A 19,563-nucleotide genomic window follows, 5' to 3' on the forward strand; every position below is an offset into this window, starting at 1 on the left:
GAAACTAAGTGTGAGGAGGGAGGGGCAAGCAGTACAAAATGAAAGTGAAACTTTTTGAGCACAATACTGCACAAGTCTTTGGATCTTTTGTGTGTATGACCTGAGGTTTATCACATTCTTTCCTTGGAGGAAAAAACCTATAATGGCAGCAGGTCGTAAAAGAGACCCAGTTTGGGAATACTTTAATGAAGTTCCTTTACCTATCGGTAAGGCAGGCATCTACTTGCATATTAAAGTTATACCAGCAAGAATTAGTCTTTATGTAGAAAACTATGATTTAAATCAAGCCTTAATGACTAGTGATTTAAATCAGTTTGATTTAAATCAAATCCACCCTGCACTCTGGCCTCTATCACTGGCTAGAAAACCAAGCACCATTGGGAACTTGCACTTTTGTTGATGTAACCAAAGGACATCTGATTTTATTTCATAATACGTTATAAAATTCTGAAGTTAATCTATCTGAAACCACATCTTTGATGGAAAGTCTCACTGCTAAAAAAGAAGCCTGCAAGGTTTCAACATTCAATTGGCTCCCTTTTGGAATATTAATCTTTTAAAGGGCATGCCACTGTCAGGACTGGGCAATTAGGACAGTAACTATTGGGTTTATCTTATATATACAGATTGTTTTTCCAGCTGCCGCTGAACTATGTCTTTTCTGATTATGGTGTGAACATTTGTTCTCCAACATTCTCCAATTTGGCTTCTACTAACTCTTTATCAAGTTCACCACCTAAAATTAATCTCCTGCTTTATTAATATAACTACTACCACATTTTCCTTCTAATCTTTGCTTTACAAGGACCTGTGTGTTTTGGTTAGAGCTGGGAAGGTATTTGACTGTTGATAGTTATATTTTCAAAAGGACCATGGTGACTTTTCTTGCTCTTATGACCCAGTTTTGGGTGCATCTGTTTCAGATTCAATACCATGTAATCGAGATAAGCCTGGAATACATCCTGTATTCCATTTTAAGATTCTACAAACTGCAGACTAGGAGGCTCCTCCATCAAGCCCTAAAACATCACCTTACCCATTCACTTTTTTTTTTTAGGTACTGAACTTCCAATCTAATGAAGAGATCTGGGAACTCAAATGCTTGCTCAGTTTTGTGGTATTCTGATTGGTTCCAATAAAAAGTATTACACAACTGCAGTTATTTTTTAATGCTTCTTCTAAATGAAAGAAGTAAATTACCCCTAAGCAAGGAGATGATAACAATCCTGGCCAGTGGATTTCTCAATTCCTCCTTGCAATAGTTAATTAACCAAGATGGGGAAGAATCTTACTTGGTGGTATATCACAACTTCAAACAATGTGTCAGGTCAGCAAATGATCAGCTATTGAGCCAATGACGTCAGTACAGGCTTTGCATCAAAACTGATTTAAATCAGACTAAATAAGAATTACTTTGTCAGCAAACAATCTTGTAAAGGTATTACTGCAAGCTATAGACGTTTCCTCTTGGGGATGGGTTGTCAGATGGGGGTTCCAACAGACTGAATCAAGCCACAAATTTCACAAGAAGAAGCACGTGAAGGGAGTCGCAATGTTAGCCAGGAAGCTGAGTTTTAAAAGAGATTGGAAGGCTTTGTCAATTTTCCCTCTCATCATCATCATCATCATCATCATTTTTATTACAGTACCAAGACCAATATACAAAAATTATGCTACCAAACCACTTATCAATCTCCCCTCTACAGAATCAGGGAGATAGCTGCTCAGGAGGTTTATTTCCTCTTCACCTCTTAGAAGGGGAGGTGAAACTGACAGAGCCTTCTGCTAGCAAAGCGGAAATTAACAAACCCTCTCAGCAGGGCAGAAGAAGGGGGCAAAATCAGCTTCCTGGATTAATGAAGCTCTCTAATCCATGTTCTCATAGATCATATCCTTCTAGTGGGGAAACAGGTACTTTTAGATTGGTTTTTAATATGGTTTTAATGTATTATATATGTTGTCCAATTCTTGATTTTAATATAGTTTTTTATTGTTGTTACTGCCATTGAGTCCTGAGGTTCTTGCGAGAAAGGTAGATATATATTTTAAATAAACAATCTTATGATGTATCATCTAGGGGTGGGTGGGGGACACTGCCAGCACCAGGGTTTCTGGCGCCTGAGGCCACCCCTTCACATGTGCACTATGCGTGCGCACCACGGACTGCGTGATTTCATCATGCGATGACGTCATCACACAGCACAAGCCGGGGGCATTAGCCGGCTGGGGTGGCGGGCGGAGGCTGCTCCGCGCTCTGCACGCCGCCCCGGCAGCGGCTCGTGGCTGCTGCGCGCGGCTGGGGGCGTGTGGTGGCGGCGGCGGCACAGGGCTGGCTGGCTGCAGCAGCTGCGGCCCAGCCACGCCAGCTCCACAGCGCGTACCTCCGCCCCCAACACCCCCTCCGGTGCCCTCACGCCCTGAGGCCACCGCCTACCTGGCCTCAATGGGCGCGCTGGCCCTGGTGGGGGAATAGTCTTGATGGACTCCCTTAGAAAAATAATAAACTAATATTGATTTTTATTAAATTGACAATGCCTTACGGTTCAGCACACAGTATTTGTGGCTTTCTGAGCACTAATATTACAAAAATTATGTCTTACAGGCATGGACATGTTATTCAATAAAATGTGTCATGATTAGACATAGGCACGAACCAAAAAAATTAACGAAACTGTGGTTCGTGGTTCGGTGCCGCTGACGAACCCGAACAAACCATAACAAACATTTCCCATTACCGAACCGGTTTGCGGTTCATTGGAACGGCCCCCATTACACTTAGAGAGCCCATATTCACAGGGAGTATTTAGCAGGCTCTCCTCCAGCCAGCACCCCAGTTTGGTCAAGATTGCAATAGGGATCTTGGAGTTATATCCTCTCTAATCCGAGGCCCTAAGGAAACTCCCACTCAATACAATTAGAGCCACCAGTTGACGTTGGCCCAGTGTACAAGGGGTTGGCCATCAGAACTGCCTATCAGGGTTTGCAGGGATGAGATTGGAGTGTCCATGGCTACAGAATACCCCCCTTCCCCCTCCCTCCCCCCGGGTGTCTTCTCCCATGTAACCAATTGTAACCAATTTGCAGCTCCATGGTTGGAAGGAAGACCTGCCGATCAAGGTAAGCTGGGCTTCAATTCGGGTTTCCAGGGCGACAGAAGGAGTGCAGACAGAGTTCAGGCATTCCCCCAGCTCCATTTCCAAGGGAACTGATTGATGGTGCCTGACTGTCTGGCTTCACGAACTGCGGGCAAACGCAACAAACTGGGCTTCCAACAAACGCTGGTTCGTTGGCCATGGACCCCCACGAACCGCCGGATCGCAAACAGACGATCAGGTGGTTCATGGGTTTTTTTGGTTCGTAATGCGGTTTGTGCCCATATCTAATCATGATCCTAGGTAACAGACTAGTTCTTTTAATTAAACAATGTATTTTACTAGCTTATAATATAGCAAACAGTACAATGAAAATATACAATTAAAATATAGCAATTAAATTATATATTAACTTCTACATTAAAAATTGCCCTGACCTTTCTTAGCCCAGGTGAGCCTAATCTCAGAAGCTATACAGGGTAGGTCTGGGTTAGTAATTGGATGGGAGACCTCCAATGAAGACCAAAGTTGCGGAGACAGGCAATGACACCTCTGTTAGTCTCTTGCCATAAAAAACCTGCCAGGGATCAGTCAGTTATGACTTGAGGGCACTCTCCACCACAACATAAAAAATTAACAATAAAATCGGTAATACAACTCCCAGCAAGTTAATATATCTACATCACTAAATGCAGCATTAAAATGGAATTATTAAATTTGATTACCAGAATAGTTGGCCTAGGGGGCACTCTATCCTATGACACATCATTTTAATTATAGAATATTTTTTATTCCAGCCTCTCTATAGTCATCAAGATGTGTTCCTGTTTCTATATTTTATAATGAAATTAACCCCATGCATGAAAAATATTGATAACTTGTCAAAAAAATTATGTGCTTTTAGAAACTCTCACAGCTAGATTTGGCAATCTGTTTACTTGCTTCTGAGTTTGAAAGCCCATTGTGTTTTGAAAATTCTTTATGCTGATATAAAAGTTGGAAATACCCTTTTTTTTTAACCCTGGAAAACCCAATTCTAGCAGAAGACCACATACCACACCAAAATCAGTTTCAGATGTGTGTGTTGCTTATCCCTAGCTTTCCGCTTGCTTATACTGAAGACCATGACACTTTAAGCATTTTAAAATGAGTTTTCTTTTGAAAAACACCAAGAACTATTTTTGAAGGAAACTAAACATGTAACTGTATTTTTAGTCTAATTCTTCTAGAAAATGTATAGATATTGAATTTTAAGGATTTTTAGGAATCATGAATTTGTGTATATGAAATCTTTTAAAAGTTACTGGAAGTATACAAATTAAGTATGAATATGCACAAAAGCAGAACATAACAAGGTTTTCAGGGTATGAGCTTTTGAGAGTCAGAGCTCTCCAAACATTAAAACCAGATAAAAAGCATGTACATATATAAAACCAATTAAAGCAAAACAAATGAACAGTAGGGGGAATAAGAATCAGTGAGGGAATGCCAGCAAAGCAAAAAAGTCTTCCCCTGTAAGCAGGGAACAGAGATTCCATAACTTTCGTGCTACAACCAAAAAGGCCTTTCTTGGGTTGCCACCTACCTCACTTCAGATGGCAGGGGTACTGGAAGTACGGCTTCCAAAGACAATCTCAGTGGTAAGTTCATATTGGAATTGGTGATCCTTATAATATTCTTTCTCCAAATGATATAGGTAAATACCAGCACCTTGAATTTATGCCAGAAGCAAACTGGGAACCAGTGTAAGCAGAACAAGACTGGATATGGCCCCTATAACCCACTCCAGTCAGAACTCTGGCTAAAGCATCATGTAACAACTATAGCATCAGGACACTTTTCAAAGGGAGTCCCACATGAAGACTTAAAACTTTTTCCTGCATGAAATAAAACTGATTTTTCCACTGCTTCCAGTGAGAAAGGCAGACTGTAAATGACACAAATAAACTGACAGCATGATACCAAATATGGATATTCATAAATTTCTTGATTTGTGACAGAACCTTTTTATTTGTATGACTCTTTAAATGCATGGGTAACATATTTTATATCCCTTTGAAACATAGCTATGTAGGTACCATAAATATTGTCTAATTACTTTAATTGGATCTAGCATTATGTTTGGTCCACAGTGATGAGAGCTGGTCCTTAACAAAAGGCCATTAATGGGGTTCTTTAATGGCAATGTTTCCCCAAATGGTTAGGAGCTGGTCTCCAGATGGATAGTTCTCTCATTCAAGGGAACATTTGAAAGGAAGTATCAGGTTGTATGTATGGGAAGAAAAGCAGGAGTATTTTGAGTTTCAATAACCTGGCTAAGAAGTCGAACACTCACTGGCTTAGAATGGTGTAAATATCTAGGATTACACTGCACAAGAACATAAGGCTGTGATCCTATACACCGTTAACTGGGATTTTCCAGAAAACACGCATAAGGTTGGATTGCTTTTCAGAGTGTAGTAGCACACTACACTCTATAGTGTGTGCGTGCGCGCGCGCACACACACTCTTTCTCTGCCCTCAACATTCACCAGCAGCAAACATAGAAAACAAATAAAGAACAATTAATGAAATATGTAAGTAGACCCGCAGTTGTCAAGGAATCAGCTGAAGTGATTAAAATCCTTTGAGCCAGTAAATAGGTTTTCCTAATTAATTATGCAGCTGACTTTTAATAAATGTACTCACAAAATTATGAGGAACAGTACAAGAAGTCATCCCGCCCCCTCTCATACAATGGCAAATGCCTCTTTTGTGCTGCTGCTTACTGCAATACATGTATTATCTAAAATAAAACAAGATTTTCTTTGGCATGAGCATACTTAAATGTGCACATATTTTATTAATAAAAAAGCATTATCTACTTTTCATTAGTTTTAATAATTTTGACTAAGGTCACAACCATGTGTGTTAAATCTGGGGTAACCCTTTACGAGCCACTCTCCAAGCAAACTGCACAGGGCTGGGTTGCTGTCACCCTTGATAATCAAAGGGAACCTCCATGTTCAGAGACAGTGTACCACTGAATACTAGTTGCGGGGCATTGCCTTCTTGCCCTCAGGTTGGTAGTTGTGAGAAGTATGATGCTAGACTACCGGGGTCCTAGGTCTGTTTCAGCAGGGATGCGCATCCTCCGAGCCCCTTAACTACAGTTTAAATATCAAACGGGCAGCCTTCTATGGTTTGCCTCAAATTCCCAGTCCTGAGCGGATGTGAGGTGTGCCGCTGAACGTAAGACCAGCGCAGCGTGTCGGGCTCGCAGCCCGGCCGATTGGAGCCGAGCATGGGGAGGGCGCGGGCAACACCTGGGCGCAGCAGCACGTTTCCTCTCAGGCTACTGAGAGCTACGAAGAAACAAGCCCCGTCCCGTGACGCAGCTACTAAAGAGTCTCCGAGGAAAGCTCCCCCTCCCGCGCCCCGAAACATCAAGCGATGTTCCCCGTTTCATCTGGCCTTCTTGAGCCGTTCATTTCATATTTTATGCGACTCTTGTTTCTCCCCGGAGACGAGTACATCGCCCAAGAAAAGAGTGGAACCGCCGAGGCCTAGAAGGCGGGAACACGTAGGGTGGGGGTGTGTGTACGGGGGCAGGCAGTGGCGGCAGCTAGACGACGCCTCGTCTTTATTATTAATGTGCTCGGCGGCGCCGGCACAACTCCCCCGTTTCCTTTGCTTTTCACTCATCCAACAGCGCCACGAAGAGACTAGGCCAGGCCGCGCCCGCAAACGAAGAGTCCCACCCGGAGATGGCGGCGGTTAGAATAAGGCACACTGGGTAAAAACACATTTATATACGAACCTCGCCGAGAAATTTTCCAACAATTCCTCCGTCCGACCACCATGCACCAGGACAGGAAACGGCCGTCTAAGCGCCCGCCCGCCTATCCCAGTACCGCCCAGAGCTCTGCGGGCGGGCCCCGCAATCAGCACTAGAATAAGATCTCATTGGGCAGCCCACGACACTATACACCTTCCATCGTAGCCATTGGACAGACGAGGTCCCAATTCTATTGCCGATTGGTCGTTGGCTGATGGTCCCGCCTTCAAGCTATATCTAGTCTCTTCTATGCTAGGTTCAGGGCCTCTACAGCCGCCATTTTGTATCACGTTGGATGAGTCGTTTGTGCGTCAGTGAGGGAAGGAAGGATAGTCGCCATTTTCCCATTTTGACTAACTGAAGAGTAGCTAGTCTCGTCCTGAGAACTACACCGGGTATCTCTAAGGGAAGCTCCAGGGTTCAGTAGAATTGTGAGGCAGAAAGCGAGCGTGTTGTAACGGCCTGGAGGCGTTTTCTCCGCTTTCAGTGGGAAAGGGGCTTCTTTGCCGCGAAATAAGCTCGGCGCTACTAAACGTGTTGGGTGTTTTGCTCACACGCCCCAAGAGAGAGAACGGTCACATTTAGGTTCGACCGCGCAAAATTCATAGCGATGCCCTCTTTGCTTCCCGTTCCGACAGTCCAGTGTACATTGTGCCGATAGAAAGCAGTTAAACTAATTGATCGATGTTAATATTTTGCGCCCCCCCCCCATTAAGCAACATTGTTCATCAACGTTAGCTGATTAGAATGTGATTTCCCTCGGCGTGGACAAAATTGTGGGTGGGCTACATTTAGAAGCTAATTCGCCTGTAATAATTAGGCGAATTGGCTACTAAAAAGGCTCGCGAGCAGAGAAACGAGTTTTTTAAAAAAACTGGCAACCATGTAACTATTTTTACTGCCCAGTTTAGGCGGTTATTCTCTTTACAACAGGGGACTAGACACTTCTGTATCTTAATAGTTGCCTAGATGCTAGACCACAAGGCTGTGGTACTTTACGGTTATGAAAGGAAGGCAATTTTAAGAGTTGCATTAGATGCCAATATATTGCTCCTCTTTTTATTGCGGCTCTGCGCCGACTACGCATATATTAAACATTGCCCAGCGTTTTTGCTTTTCAGTTATTCTGCAAGAGCAACTTTGTTTTTCCTCCAAAAGCAGCTGAAAGTTTCTCCCGCCTACACTATGAATTTATACATGTATGTCCAAAATCTTGTATAAAATGATCTTTTGTTCATACTCCATACCTTTAAAGAAGTGGCCAGCATTCTCAGTGGAGGTCTTCAGGAAATAATGCACAGTTGTGCTATTCACAAAGACATTTAATGTTGTGAAAATTATAGGCAGTGGAATTCGTAGTTTTTAGTAAAATATGAGCCAGTTAAATGCTAGATATATTCTAGGACTTAAAAATGTTTCCCAGGGGTACTTAAAGTTACTTCTTAAACAAACTATCTAAATTCATCATCTTCTAAACATGAGCTAATTAACTGCTTCCAATTTTAAAAAAATTAAAATTACAAGCATTTTAGTGAAATTCTCCATTTAATACTCAAGGATAGAACTTAACTGGAAACCACTGGCATGGGTTATTTTTTGACCAAATTGCAGTTCTTAGAAACGTCTTACAAAACTTTTATTTAGATAATTTCCCCAAAAGAACATTCATTATTCAAAATAAATGAGATAAATATACAGATGAACTTAAAATACCAAAGTGTTTGTTAGACTGTCTGGTTATCCATTTGAACAATTAATTTCAAATAGCAAAGAGGTTGCTTGACATTCCATCATGTCTTCTGTAGTCTGGCCAGTACTGCCAGTTTTTTAAATTATCCCCCTAAAAATCCCAATAAAGATTGCTATTTTTAAACATAGAATAAGGTATGGAAACAATTTCCGTAAGAGCCAGCAATCTTGGCAAAATACTTTTTTATTTCATTCATATTCCATCAGAGGAAAATTGCAAAAGATTCTATAAATATGGCCAATACAGACAAGGATATATTGCCTTAAAGAAATTTTCCCAAATTCAAAACTGGTTATGATTTTAACTAAAAATTGACATTCATGTAACTGAATTGCTGAAAATTTTTCAAGGAATGTTATAAATTCCCTGGAATAATTTGAAAACAATTTAGAGGCTTTCAAGTAAACCCATGTTAGCAGTGCAAATTCAGGTCACAACTTTGTTGTTTAATATAACAGAGTCTATAACTTCACATTTGGTGTCCATCATACTGGAACCTATGCAATATGCTAATCATTAGCAGCTAATGTAATGAGGGCTCAATCTGGTTCAGCAACTCAATTGCAACAGTAAGGAAAGACAATTTAGAAAATAGTCATTAAAATAGCATCTAGTATGAGAGTTCTGGGAGCAATGTTGCCCAGCAGGTTAGAAATGGGTTTACCTGTTCATGAGAACTTATTTTTTTAGTCCTTGCTATGAAAAATTGTTAAGAAACAAAGGTTCTTTATTCCCAGAAATTGGATTGTGAGGACCATAACTCTGTTGCATATATGTGACCCAATTTACCACAATGAGATTAAACAAAAAGGAGCACTGTAGCCAAAAGTCTGACTCCAGAACTGGCTGCACCAGGCTACAGGGAATCAGGTAGTTTACCCATCTAATCACTGCACAATAATGAGAAATGATACCTTGCTTATATTCAAAGAGATATGCCATCAGATTATTCATCTGATTTTTATTTTCCTTAAATAATGTAGATACCACCCCCTCCTCCAACCATCCATAGGAGTTCTCTTTTTAGGATCACCATGATTAGCAAAATCCATGAATTTTGTCCCTGGAAGCAGGGGTTCAGCTGCTTTCAGGGACAGACTAGGAGGCCAAAACAACCCTGGAAAGGGTTCTACCCTCTCATGGAGGGAGGCCTGGTTTAGTCATGCCCAGCTTGGCTACAGCAATGCCAGATCAGCAGTGGTCACCTTTCCTGCCTGGTCTTTCACATCACAATGCTGCAAATGGGACCATGAGATTAATTATCTGACTGGGCTGGGAAGGTGAACACTGCACTACTCACCCAATGCACATACTTCTCCACATGTGGATTGAGTTCTGAGAAGCTGGCAATCATGGAGGCGGGGGTGGGGGGCAGAGTGCTTGCTTGTGTGTTCCTCTCCTGACATGCAGAGGTCATACTGGAGACTAGCTGTATCGTGGCTGAGCCACAGACCACAAATAAGTGAAACCACAAGTTGCAAATGGTAAACATCTGCTCTCCCGATAAAATCAACAAACTATGCAATATAGATCAGTATGAACTAAAATGGATTTAAGCTCACTAACTTGGTGATCTCCACTTACTAGCTCTAAACACTAGTTTCTTGATGTTCCAGTCTAACACCAAGCATCTGCAAATCTACTAACACCAGCAATGAAACAGGACATTAAAACATCCTCGGAAAAGACAAAGCAGTGAAGCCTACTTGGGAATCTAGCTTCATTGCACCACGTATCTAGAGGCTAAATAGGATGGACGGAAGATGCTCTCCTCTCAGTAGCTAAGATGTTTAACAGTTTACTTCTAACACAATGCACATTTGTGAGAATCAAGAAGAATAACTGAAAAAAGAGAGCCCCTCACACTGGCTTGAGGCAAGCAAGAGGTAGATCCTAAGCCTTACATTCTGAGCACCCCCAAAAGCTGATGCGAACAAATAAATACACATCACACAAACTGATTTTCTGAAGACTGCATTTTGAATATCATAATATATATGTTCATTTCAGTTTCATTTTTTTACAGATATAAATTCAGTTCATTTTCAACCTGCCTTTAAAGTTCTGGAGGCTTACATTTAAATTAAGGTAGCTTGTTCAGTATCAGTTGTAACAGCAGATGACACTGAATATAAAAACAGCCAGGAGAATGAAAATGTTTTACTTAAAAGATTTGACACCAGTGATCTCAAGGCAAGATCAAGAAACCCAGCATTTAATATTTTATGTATTTATAGAAATAAAGACGGGGCCCTAAGCCAGTCCACTCACATCATTTTGATGGTGGCTTTTTCATTCAGTGGTTTTAATAGTGGTCCCAGTAGGGAGGAGTTTTTTGCCTTTCTAGTTAAAATACTAGCTACTATACCACTGGTAGGCAAGAGTATAAAGGAGAATGGTGGTCTCAGAAATGAGAGCTTGGTAACCCAACTGGATCAGGCAAATTAAAGAATATCCACTATTTTTGGAACCATTGAGGGAAGGGGAACAAGATATTAAAGCCTCTACCTGCGTGCTGGAAAAAAGCAACACGATAAGTTTTCCAAATGAACAAACTTAAATGATACTCAACCGAAGCCGGCCAAATTATGTCTTTTTTTAAAATAGATTGCATATGTAGATCTTTCACCACTGCACTTCAAAATACACTTCTGTAAGAGTAGAACTTCATGTCAGATTTCACATGCTGCTGAGAAAAGTTTTCTCAGCACTTAAACATGAAGGAGTCTGTATCCAAATTTCCATTTGTACATTGACAGCTTTAAGAAAAACAAAGGACACATAGGGTGTTGCCATTTTTTCTTTTTAGCAGCAATGAAATACTACTAACCATTTTTTACATAACCAAATTCAAGTCACAACCAATGGTGACTGCACCACAAAGTCACCAGGTACAAAACTGCTAGTTTGTTTTAAATTAATAACTTGAAATTTTCCCCAGAACATCCCTTTTTATAAACAAACATCTTGCTATTTTTGTACATAGGCTAGCAGGCTTGTTTCAATATGAAAATGCTAAATCATTTACAGATTTATCAGTTATGTAGTGCTACAATAAGTGTCCGATATTCTACATATGAACAATCTTGATAAATGGAAATGATGAAGTGTTAAGTAAGGCTATCCAATTACCTTTATGTACATTAGAAGAACAGATTCCCAGTGGGGTGAAAGGGAAGAGAAGAAAGTTGGGCAAATACTCATAGTCCCACAGGTGTAAAAATTAAATTGGCCTTCTAGCTTGTGTACTGTAAATGAACCTTTTCAACAGTCCTGCAGCCAATGCCTTATTTTTTTCTTCATAGAAAGAAACCTGCCTTCATGACATTCCCTCTTGATTTCTGATTTCCACAGCGTGTCATTTGAAGCTCGAGTGTCAAGTTCTTCCTATCATCATAAATCCTTCTTTCCAGTATTAGGTTGCATGATCAAGTCCCACTTCCTAGGTTGGTGGTTTTTTAAAAAAATGTTCAATCTACCAATTCATTTAGAGTGAGCTGTAGATAACATGAACCAGTTCTGGAACCACTATTGGGAGGAACACAAGCTCTTCACTACAATCACACAGTAGGAGAAAAGGTAGTGATAATTCAATTCATTCCTGGGGCTGGACCACCAAAATTGAATGAACTTGGCACAACTGGAGCACTGAATTTGTATCCACCATGCTTTTCAATCATTTTTGACTCTGAAAGAAGAGAGGGGAGAGAAATTAAACTATTTTCAGTTATTTACAAAGCATGTCAAGTATTATCAAGATTTTTGTGCTTACTCTTAGTTCCCATTAAGCAGAGTCTATTTTTTTTAAATGCCGTATGCTTAAGAGACACTAGAAGTCACTCCTCTTAGAAATGTAGGCTTTGAGTATGATTTTAAAAGCATACATTATTTTGTATCCTATATAGGTACTCAACTCTGCCTGGGATCAAGCAAGAAACAGCAGAGACGAACTAAAATCAGTCTTCATATTTGAGGACTAGCAAGTAGCAAATGTTACACCAATTGTTAAAAACATGTCCAGGGGGATCAAGGAAGTTACAGGCCACTGAGCCATCTGTCCCAGGTAAAGTAATTGAAATTATTGTTAAAGATCAAATTATTAAAAAATATAGAAAAACAAAGCCTGCTGAAGAGAAATCAACATGGCTCCTGCAAAGGGAAATCTGCTTCATCAACCTTCTTGCGTTTAAGAAGGTTAACAAGCAAGTAGGTGAGATTGATCCAGTAGATATTATACGCTTGGACTTTCAAAGAGAGTTCTACAAAGTACTTCACCAATGATTCCTGCATAAGCTTAGCAGTCATGGGATAAAAGGTCAAGTCTACTTACAGATTAAAAATTAGTTAAATGACAAGAAGCAGAAAGTAGAAATAAACTTGGCAGTTTTCACAATAAAGGGTAATGAGCAGTGGGGGTCCCATAGGACTGGTATTGGGACTAGTGCTATTTAATTTATTCATAAATTATCTTGACTGGGTGAGTGTAAAACAAATTATTCCAAGATTGTGGACAACAACATGGCAAATGAAGTTTAATGTAGGAAAGTGTAAGGTGATGTGCAATGGAACAACAACAAAAAATCCTAACTTTAAATATCTGCTAATGGAGCCTGAACTGGCCAAGACTGACAGAGAAACAGATCTCTGGGTTCTATTTATTTTACAAAATGTATACCACACCCTTCTGCCCTCATAAGGTTGTAGTGGACAGGTCAATGAAAATACTAGCTCAGAGTGTGGCAGCTGTGAAAGAGGCAAACTCTGTGCTGGGGATTATTAGGAAAGGAATTTGCAGGGCTGGAAAAAGTACAGAAGAGTGTAACAAAGATGATTAAGGGGTTGAAGCACCTTTCCTATGAGGAAAGTTTAAAGAGACTGGAATTTTTCAGTTTAAAAAAATGATTACTGAGGGGGGACATGACAGAAATTTGTAAAATTATGCATAGGTCGAGAAAGTGGATAGAGAGAACTTTTTCTCCATCGCCCATAATACTAGCTCTTTGGGGCACCCAATGAGGGCAATAGATTCAGGATGGACTAAAGAAAATACTTCTTTACTCCACAGGTAATTAAATTGTGGAATTCATGAACATGGATGGCTTTAAGAGTATTAGACAAATTCATTGAGGACAGATCCATCAATGACTACTAGCTATGATGACTAAGGGGAACTTCCATATTCAGAGTAAACAATACCAGTGTTAGCAGGCAACATCAGAAGAAGGCCTTGGCTTCTATGCCCTGTTTGTTGGCCCTCCAAAGTAATAGATTGGCCACTGTGTGAAACAGTTATGCTGGACCAGATGTACACGTGCAATCCAGCAAGGTTCGTCTTGAGATCTTATGAACAAGACATTCATACTGAAATAAGCACCTATTGGTGAGTGGGATAAAACCAGAGACTCTATCATAAAACAGTACTGGAAGTGCAGCAGATTCACAACCATGCCACTTTTTTACTGAATTTGTTAAGAGAAAACATATTTGCTCAGTACTGCACATGACTTGCTATTTGGTTTCTCCATCTATACGTATGGAACCTAGTTATTTTCACAGCTGGTTTAGTAACATCAGCGTTAACTAGTAGTCTTTTAGAGACATATTCCCTCCAACAATCCTTTCTTCAGTAAGGATAAATAAACAGGAGTGCAATGAAAGGGAAGTGTTTCAGATTGTGTCAGTGCTTTTTCTCAAAAAACTGTAATGAATATAAGGTAACAGAACTGGAAGGATTGAATTTATTTCAAATTATTGTCCACTTTCTATCTCTACAACCCCTCATGCAGACATTAGTACAGTTTTCCTTGACAAGAAGCAAGACCACCACTATTTTTCTGAGAAGTTTGATTCTTCACTCACTGGATCACAGCAACATATCAAGATGTACAAATAGCTCCAGAGATCTCAGAACAATTGTAAACATAATCTATTACATAATTTGACTATTGTAAACACAATTATTTATTTATAATTTTGGTTCTTGTTGCTATGTTTTCTTTTGTCCAAGTGCCTATTGATCAGGTGTGAGATGTGAGTTTCTGAGATCAAATGAGATTGGTGATTTGGTTACAGGCTGCTTTGTAAAATGGTAGCCACCCAGCCATTACTTACTCAGTACTGAGTAATGACATAAACCCTAATGAAGAAAACACATACCATGGGCTGCTCTTCGCTGATCTGCTAAAGTTGCTATGTCTTGTAACTGTTTTCTTTGCTCTTCATTAAGACCACGTGTCAAAGCTTGGTACCAAACAGGGTTACGATTCTGAATTGCTATGGGAAAAGAGACATGACAGATAAATGAAAAACTGAGGCCAAGCTGAAGATTAGCACTTTTTTAGGACCCATTTTTACTATTACTGTATTTAAATTAAAATCAACACTATTTCTCCTGCATTCAGTCAAGACTATGCAGAGTTTGCAAGCCTCGAGCAGGAACTTGGCTCCAGATTTCGAACCGTCACATCTGCATTTGTCCTTTTTAGAAAATACAGAGCGCTAGACAAATTCAGAAACTGGGGAGGGGTGTGTGTCTTCGCTTGCACAGCTTCCTATGCACACTACCACTATTATAACCACCAGGCGTCAAGTTGTCTTTACTGCCATCTTTCAAGCCTACACATCTACCTTTTTCCCCAATTGGATCTGTTCCTGCAAAAGTATTAGAAGGGAAACTATTTTAAGTGGTGCCACAAACTGTTATAAAGTTCCTGCTTCAGTTTTTAATCACACTTCTCTTCTTGAATCTCCTGATCATCAATGCAGTTAAACTCTACTTTTTTACATGCAAAAAGACTCAAGTTCCTGACTGCTTATGAGCAAGGCATTCTTCTTGACTATTTTTGACATACCAAACACACATACAGTTTTGAGGTGCAAGATAGATTACAGTTCCTCTTACTCTGAAAAATTGCTTTAAATATTTGGTATTCATCTACAGGGTTATCTTCATCATCAATAATTGTTGAATATCCCTCCAGGGCAGTCTCTTCAGCATCATCTTCTTCCCAGTCCTCATCATCTCCATCTTCTCCAGCCTGCTTTGCCAAAATTTCTAAATATTCTTGCCCATCTTCATCAATATCATCTTCATCACTTCCAAGCTCTTCTGAAAGAAGAGGAAGAATCAAAAAGAGCAGCTCCAGGATGGCAAGAGATCATGTTAGTTTCATGTGTTGGTCTGTAGTAGAAGAGCAGGATTCAGGTTCAGTAGCACTTTACAGACCAACGAAATTTCCCAGGTATGAACTGTTGGAAGTCAAAGCTCCCTTTGTCAGATAGTTGGTCTTTAAGATGCTACTGGAAGGGATGTTGTTTTCTCCATTTATTTTTGCAATGCTTGCTTTCCACAAGTCTCCCTACTTTTTATCCCAGTATTAGGCTCTAGTTGAACATAGCAAGGCCCACTACAATGCACTCAATACAAAATGAGTTATTTGCACTACATGACTTGCAAATGAGAAATGAAAAACCCACAAAGAAATGTGGAAGGAAAAAAAGATAATTGATTAGTGGGATATATTCCAAGAAAGTAATGAAATTTTAAGATTCCTTGATTTAATTTAAAAAGCAAATGGAAAAAAGGCTTAGATATGGGAGCAAAACAGAAAGGACAAAGAAGATTCTGCTATGGGAACAAGGAAGTAAAGCAAAGAAGAATCCAGGAAAGACAGAAATATGTTTCACAAATCAGTGTCAGGGTTAAGTTTACTGAAAAGTGGCACCAGCAACACACAAATTTGTTGCCAAGCAGATCACTAAGCCTTTACCTGCTTCTTCATCATCTTCTGCTTCATCATCATCATCAGAATCATTTTCATGCTCAGCATGGCAAGCATATGCTCTTTTCAAGCCATTAAATAAAAGGATGAAAGCTGGCAAGATCTGTCCTGAAACCTGATTTAAAACCTGTGGTATTTGTTCCAGATCAATAAGAGCGCACAAGCCAAGCACACACATTTTTCTGTCATGAAGTCTGTAATATAAAGGAAAAGTTCCCATTACTTTATTTACAACATCAGGAAAAAATAAGGCAAATTACTTATTACCCAAGATGGATCCCTGTCCAGAGACATTCACAGAGGAGGCTGATATACACAGCAGCATCTCTATTCACTTTCCCCAGATATCAATACAAATTTCACAAACGTGATGAGATCCACTGCACTAGGCATTTCATTGTTTCTGTCTAAAGGAGTTCTGTGGATCACAGCCAACTTACCCCAAAAAACAGTCTACATCATTAAGCCACTGTGTAATGAAGTGATTTGTAACAGGTTCCACGTTATTGGGGAAACGAAGGTTTTCCAAAGTACTCAGAAGTAGATGAGGATTGTAATACAGAGCAGCTATGGCAACCTGGAGGCACATTGTTCTCAGTTCACTTGTTTTAACTTCTCTGGTCAACCTTTCTAAAGCAGCTTCCACAAATAAAGGTATACACTGGAAAAGGAAAAAAATAATGCCAACTTAAAAAATTCTAGCAACAATATCCAGAGCTCACACTTTGCAACTCAGAACTACTCAAGTATTTTCCCCTAATACAATAGGAGACAGAAGAAGTAGATCTTCATCTGTTTCCTCTCAAGTCCAACTCATCAACCAGGAATCCATGTATGCCACGTAACAAATGAAAAGGGATGAGCAATCAGGGAGGAAAATGGCCAGGAACAGCTGCAGCTTTTGTATCTTGGGGCAATGAGGGTAGAAGCATGCTTCTCCATTCACAATGCCAATGAAGTTAGTGAAGATCAGCAGCTGAAATGTACAGTTCTGGAATCCATAAGTAGCAGTATACCAAGAAGCATCCACAACTATGAGCATTCAGAATGTATAAAACTCCTCTCCCCTGGATTTGCAGTACCGTAAGGAAAGATGATCACTTTTTATTTATTTTTTTATTTTATTTTTAACCCACCCTCCCCGCAAGTGGGCTTTTTGACTTCAGCTGTATGAATTACCTAAAATTAATACATTTTATATCTGGAGGATACATAAACACTCTGTTGAATCTTCCTACAAGCCTGAAAAAACACCCTGGATTTGCAGAAAAATCTGAAATCTTTAATAAAAAAAACCCACAATAGATGCCCTCAGTGTCTGTTGCTAGGCAACCACAACCATTCTGTCAACATTCAAGGTCTGCTTTTTGTCAGTAAAAACAAGGGGCCTTTCCTGGGTTGTTTTAGCCTTTGACCAAAGATTCATCAGTACCAGACCTGGCAGCAATCACTGGCTACTTGCTACCACACAACTTGCGTGGCTCATCTAGGCCTGGCTGCCTGCTACTGTTCAACAGCAGCTATTCCAGAAAACCCAGTATGTGTAGTGATTAGTAGGGGTGTGCACTGGAAAAAGTTTACCCGAAGAGGGACAACAATTTGGAATACCCCTAAACCAGAAATGGCAAGCCGCTTCAGAATTTGGGCATTTCAGCCGCTTCGGTATGCGCCATAAAAATTCAGAGCATACAGAAGATCAAAGCAGGACTTCCTGCCAGCTTTTTCACCTGATGGGAGGGGGGAAGAGGGAGCTTGGATGAAAAAGCCAGTCTGGAAACTTTCAAAGCTCAGAGCAGCACTGAATGGGAGGGAGGAAGAGGGAGCTCCCTCTTCCCTCTACCATTGGATGAAAAAGCCGGTGTGGAGTTTTTCAAAGCTCAGAGCAATGCTGAAAAGTGCTGCTCTGAGCTTTGAAAGTTTCCAGGCTGGCTTTTTCATTGGGGGGTGGGGGGAGAGGAGAGGGAACTCCTTCTTCCCCCTTCCCATCAGATGAAAAAGCCTTCAGGAAGCTTTGAAAGCCCGAAGCTTCCCAAAGCGTTCCGAAACACTTCAGAAAGCTTTGCTTCAGGATTCTCAAATCGGCCCCAGCAACCCCAAACGTTTACAAATTGGGCTTGAATCAAGAGACCCGAAGCACACACCCCTAATGATTATGTTTCAGACCAGGACTTCAAATCCCCATTTTGCTGTGAAAACTCACTGGGTGACCTTGGGGCAGTTACACATCCTCAGCCTAATTTACCTCACAGGCAGGGGCAGAATGGCCATTAAGAGCACCAGGGCACCTCCTAGTGGGCCAATGGCTTTCCCCCACCACCTGGGCCAGGTCATCCCTGTGACAGAAGGCCTGGGCCCTGCCCAAAGTGGGAAAGGTGGCACCCAAGCCCTGCCCGAAGTGAGAAAAGTGGTGCCCGGCCAATTAGTTAAACAGGCTGTCTCTTTCTTCCTCCCTCCCCCCTTCTGGAGGGAGGGGAAGGATAAGGCAGAATGCATCCCTCCCTCAGGGGGTCAGGACCGGGGTAGGTTGCAAGAGGGGCCCTTTTCCAGGGTTTTTCACTCCCAATCCGCCCCTCCTCAGAGGCTTGTTCTGAGGATAAAACAAAGGAGAGGAGAATGATGTAAACTGCCTTGTGTTCCCACTGTGGAGGAAGGCAGAGTATAAATAAATAAATAAGTTATGTAGCTGAAGATGGCAGAGAAGATAAAAATTAATTCGGTGGGTATGTGGGAAGGAGAGAAGGAAGCACAGAAGGATGAAGATATAGGGGTTACGAGGAGGACAGAAACAAGAAATACTGTGGGGAAGAGGGTACAATGGGAAATTAAGTGCCCATGAACCCAGTCTAGTGATCAGTAACTGGACCCGGCCAGGTGATCAGCATAGCAGGACAATAGTTTTCCTGGGTAGAGCCTGCCAGAGGGTGGGAAAGAAGGGGGAAACTGAGGACAGATGCAGAAAAAGCAAGTTGGCTGGGGGCCAGGAAGAAGACAGAAAAAAGGGAGAAGCTATAGGAGGCGGCTTTCAGAGAAGGGAAAAAAGGAAACAGTGGGGGAGGGGGAAATGAGGTGCCACCTCACAAGTTCTTGTGGGTTCTGGCTTGTAATGTTTTATTTCTGATGCAG

The 19,563-nt window shown here is 40.9% G+C and overlaps 2 protein-coding genes across 4 annotated transcripts in view; both read right to left on the reverse strand.

Moving 5' to 3' along the window:
* ZNF143 (zinc finger protein 143) overlaps nucleotides 1-6,939 on the reverse strand; it is a 60,202-nt gene extending 53,263 nt beyond the window's left edge. Inside the window, exon 1 of one of the 2 annotated variants that reach the window (XM_054972893.1) lies at nucleotides 6,892-6,939. The gene's annotated coding sequence lies outside the window, so the exon portion shown is untranslated. Of the gene's footprint in view, nucleotides 1-5,780; nucleotides 5,838-6,891 lie in introns of those variants that run through there. The other variant, XM_054972894.1, reaches the window with a different exon arrangement.
* Nucleotides 6,940-10,617: 3,678 nt separating this feature from the next.
* The window catches only part of IPO7 (importin 7), an 89,695-nt gene continuing 80,749 nt past the window's right edge, over nucleotides 10,618-19,563 (reverse strand). Inside the window, exons 21-25 of one of the 2 annotated variants that reach the window (XM_054970442.1) lie at nucleotides 16,881-17,101; nucleotides 16,429-16,634; nucleotides 15,561-15,764; nucleotides 14,816-14,932; nucleotides 10,618-12,347 (exon numbers count right to left, since the gene is read on the reverse strand). In XM_054970442.1, coding sequence (XP_054826417.1) covers nucleotides 12,250-12,347; nucleotides 14,816-14,932; nucleotides 15,561-15,764; nucleotides 16,429-16,634; nucleotides 16,881-17,101 — 846 coding nt within the window. In that variant the 3' untranslated portion in view covers nucleotides 10,618-12,249. Of the gene's footprint in view, nucleotides 12,348-14,815; nucleotides 14,933-15,560; nucleotides 15,768-16,428; nucleotides 16,635-16,880; nucleotides 17,102-19,563 lie in introns of both variants that reach the window. The other variant, XM_054970441.1, reaches the window with a different exon arrangement.

The sequence above is a fragment of the Eublepharis macularius genome, chromosome 2 (genome assembly GCF_028583425.1).
Source record: "Eublepharis macularius isolate TG4126 chromosome 2, MPM_Emac_v1.0, whole genome shotgun sequence".
NCBI classification, from domain to species: domain Eukaryota; kingdom Metazoa; phylum Chordata; class Lepidosauria; order Squamata; family Eublepharidae; genus Eublepharis; species Eublepharis macularius.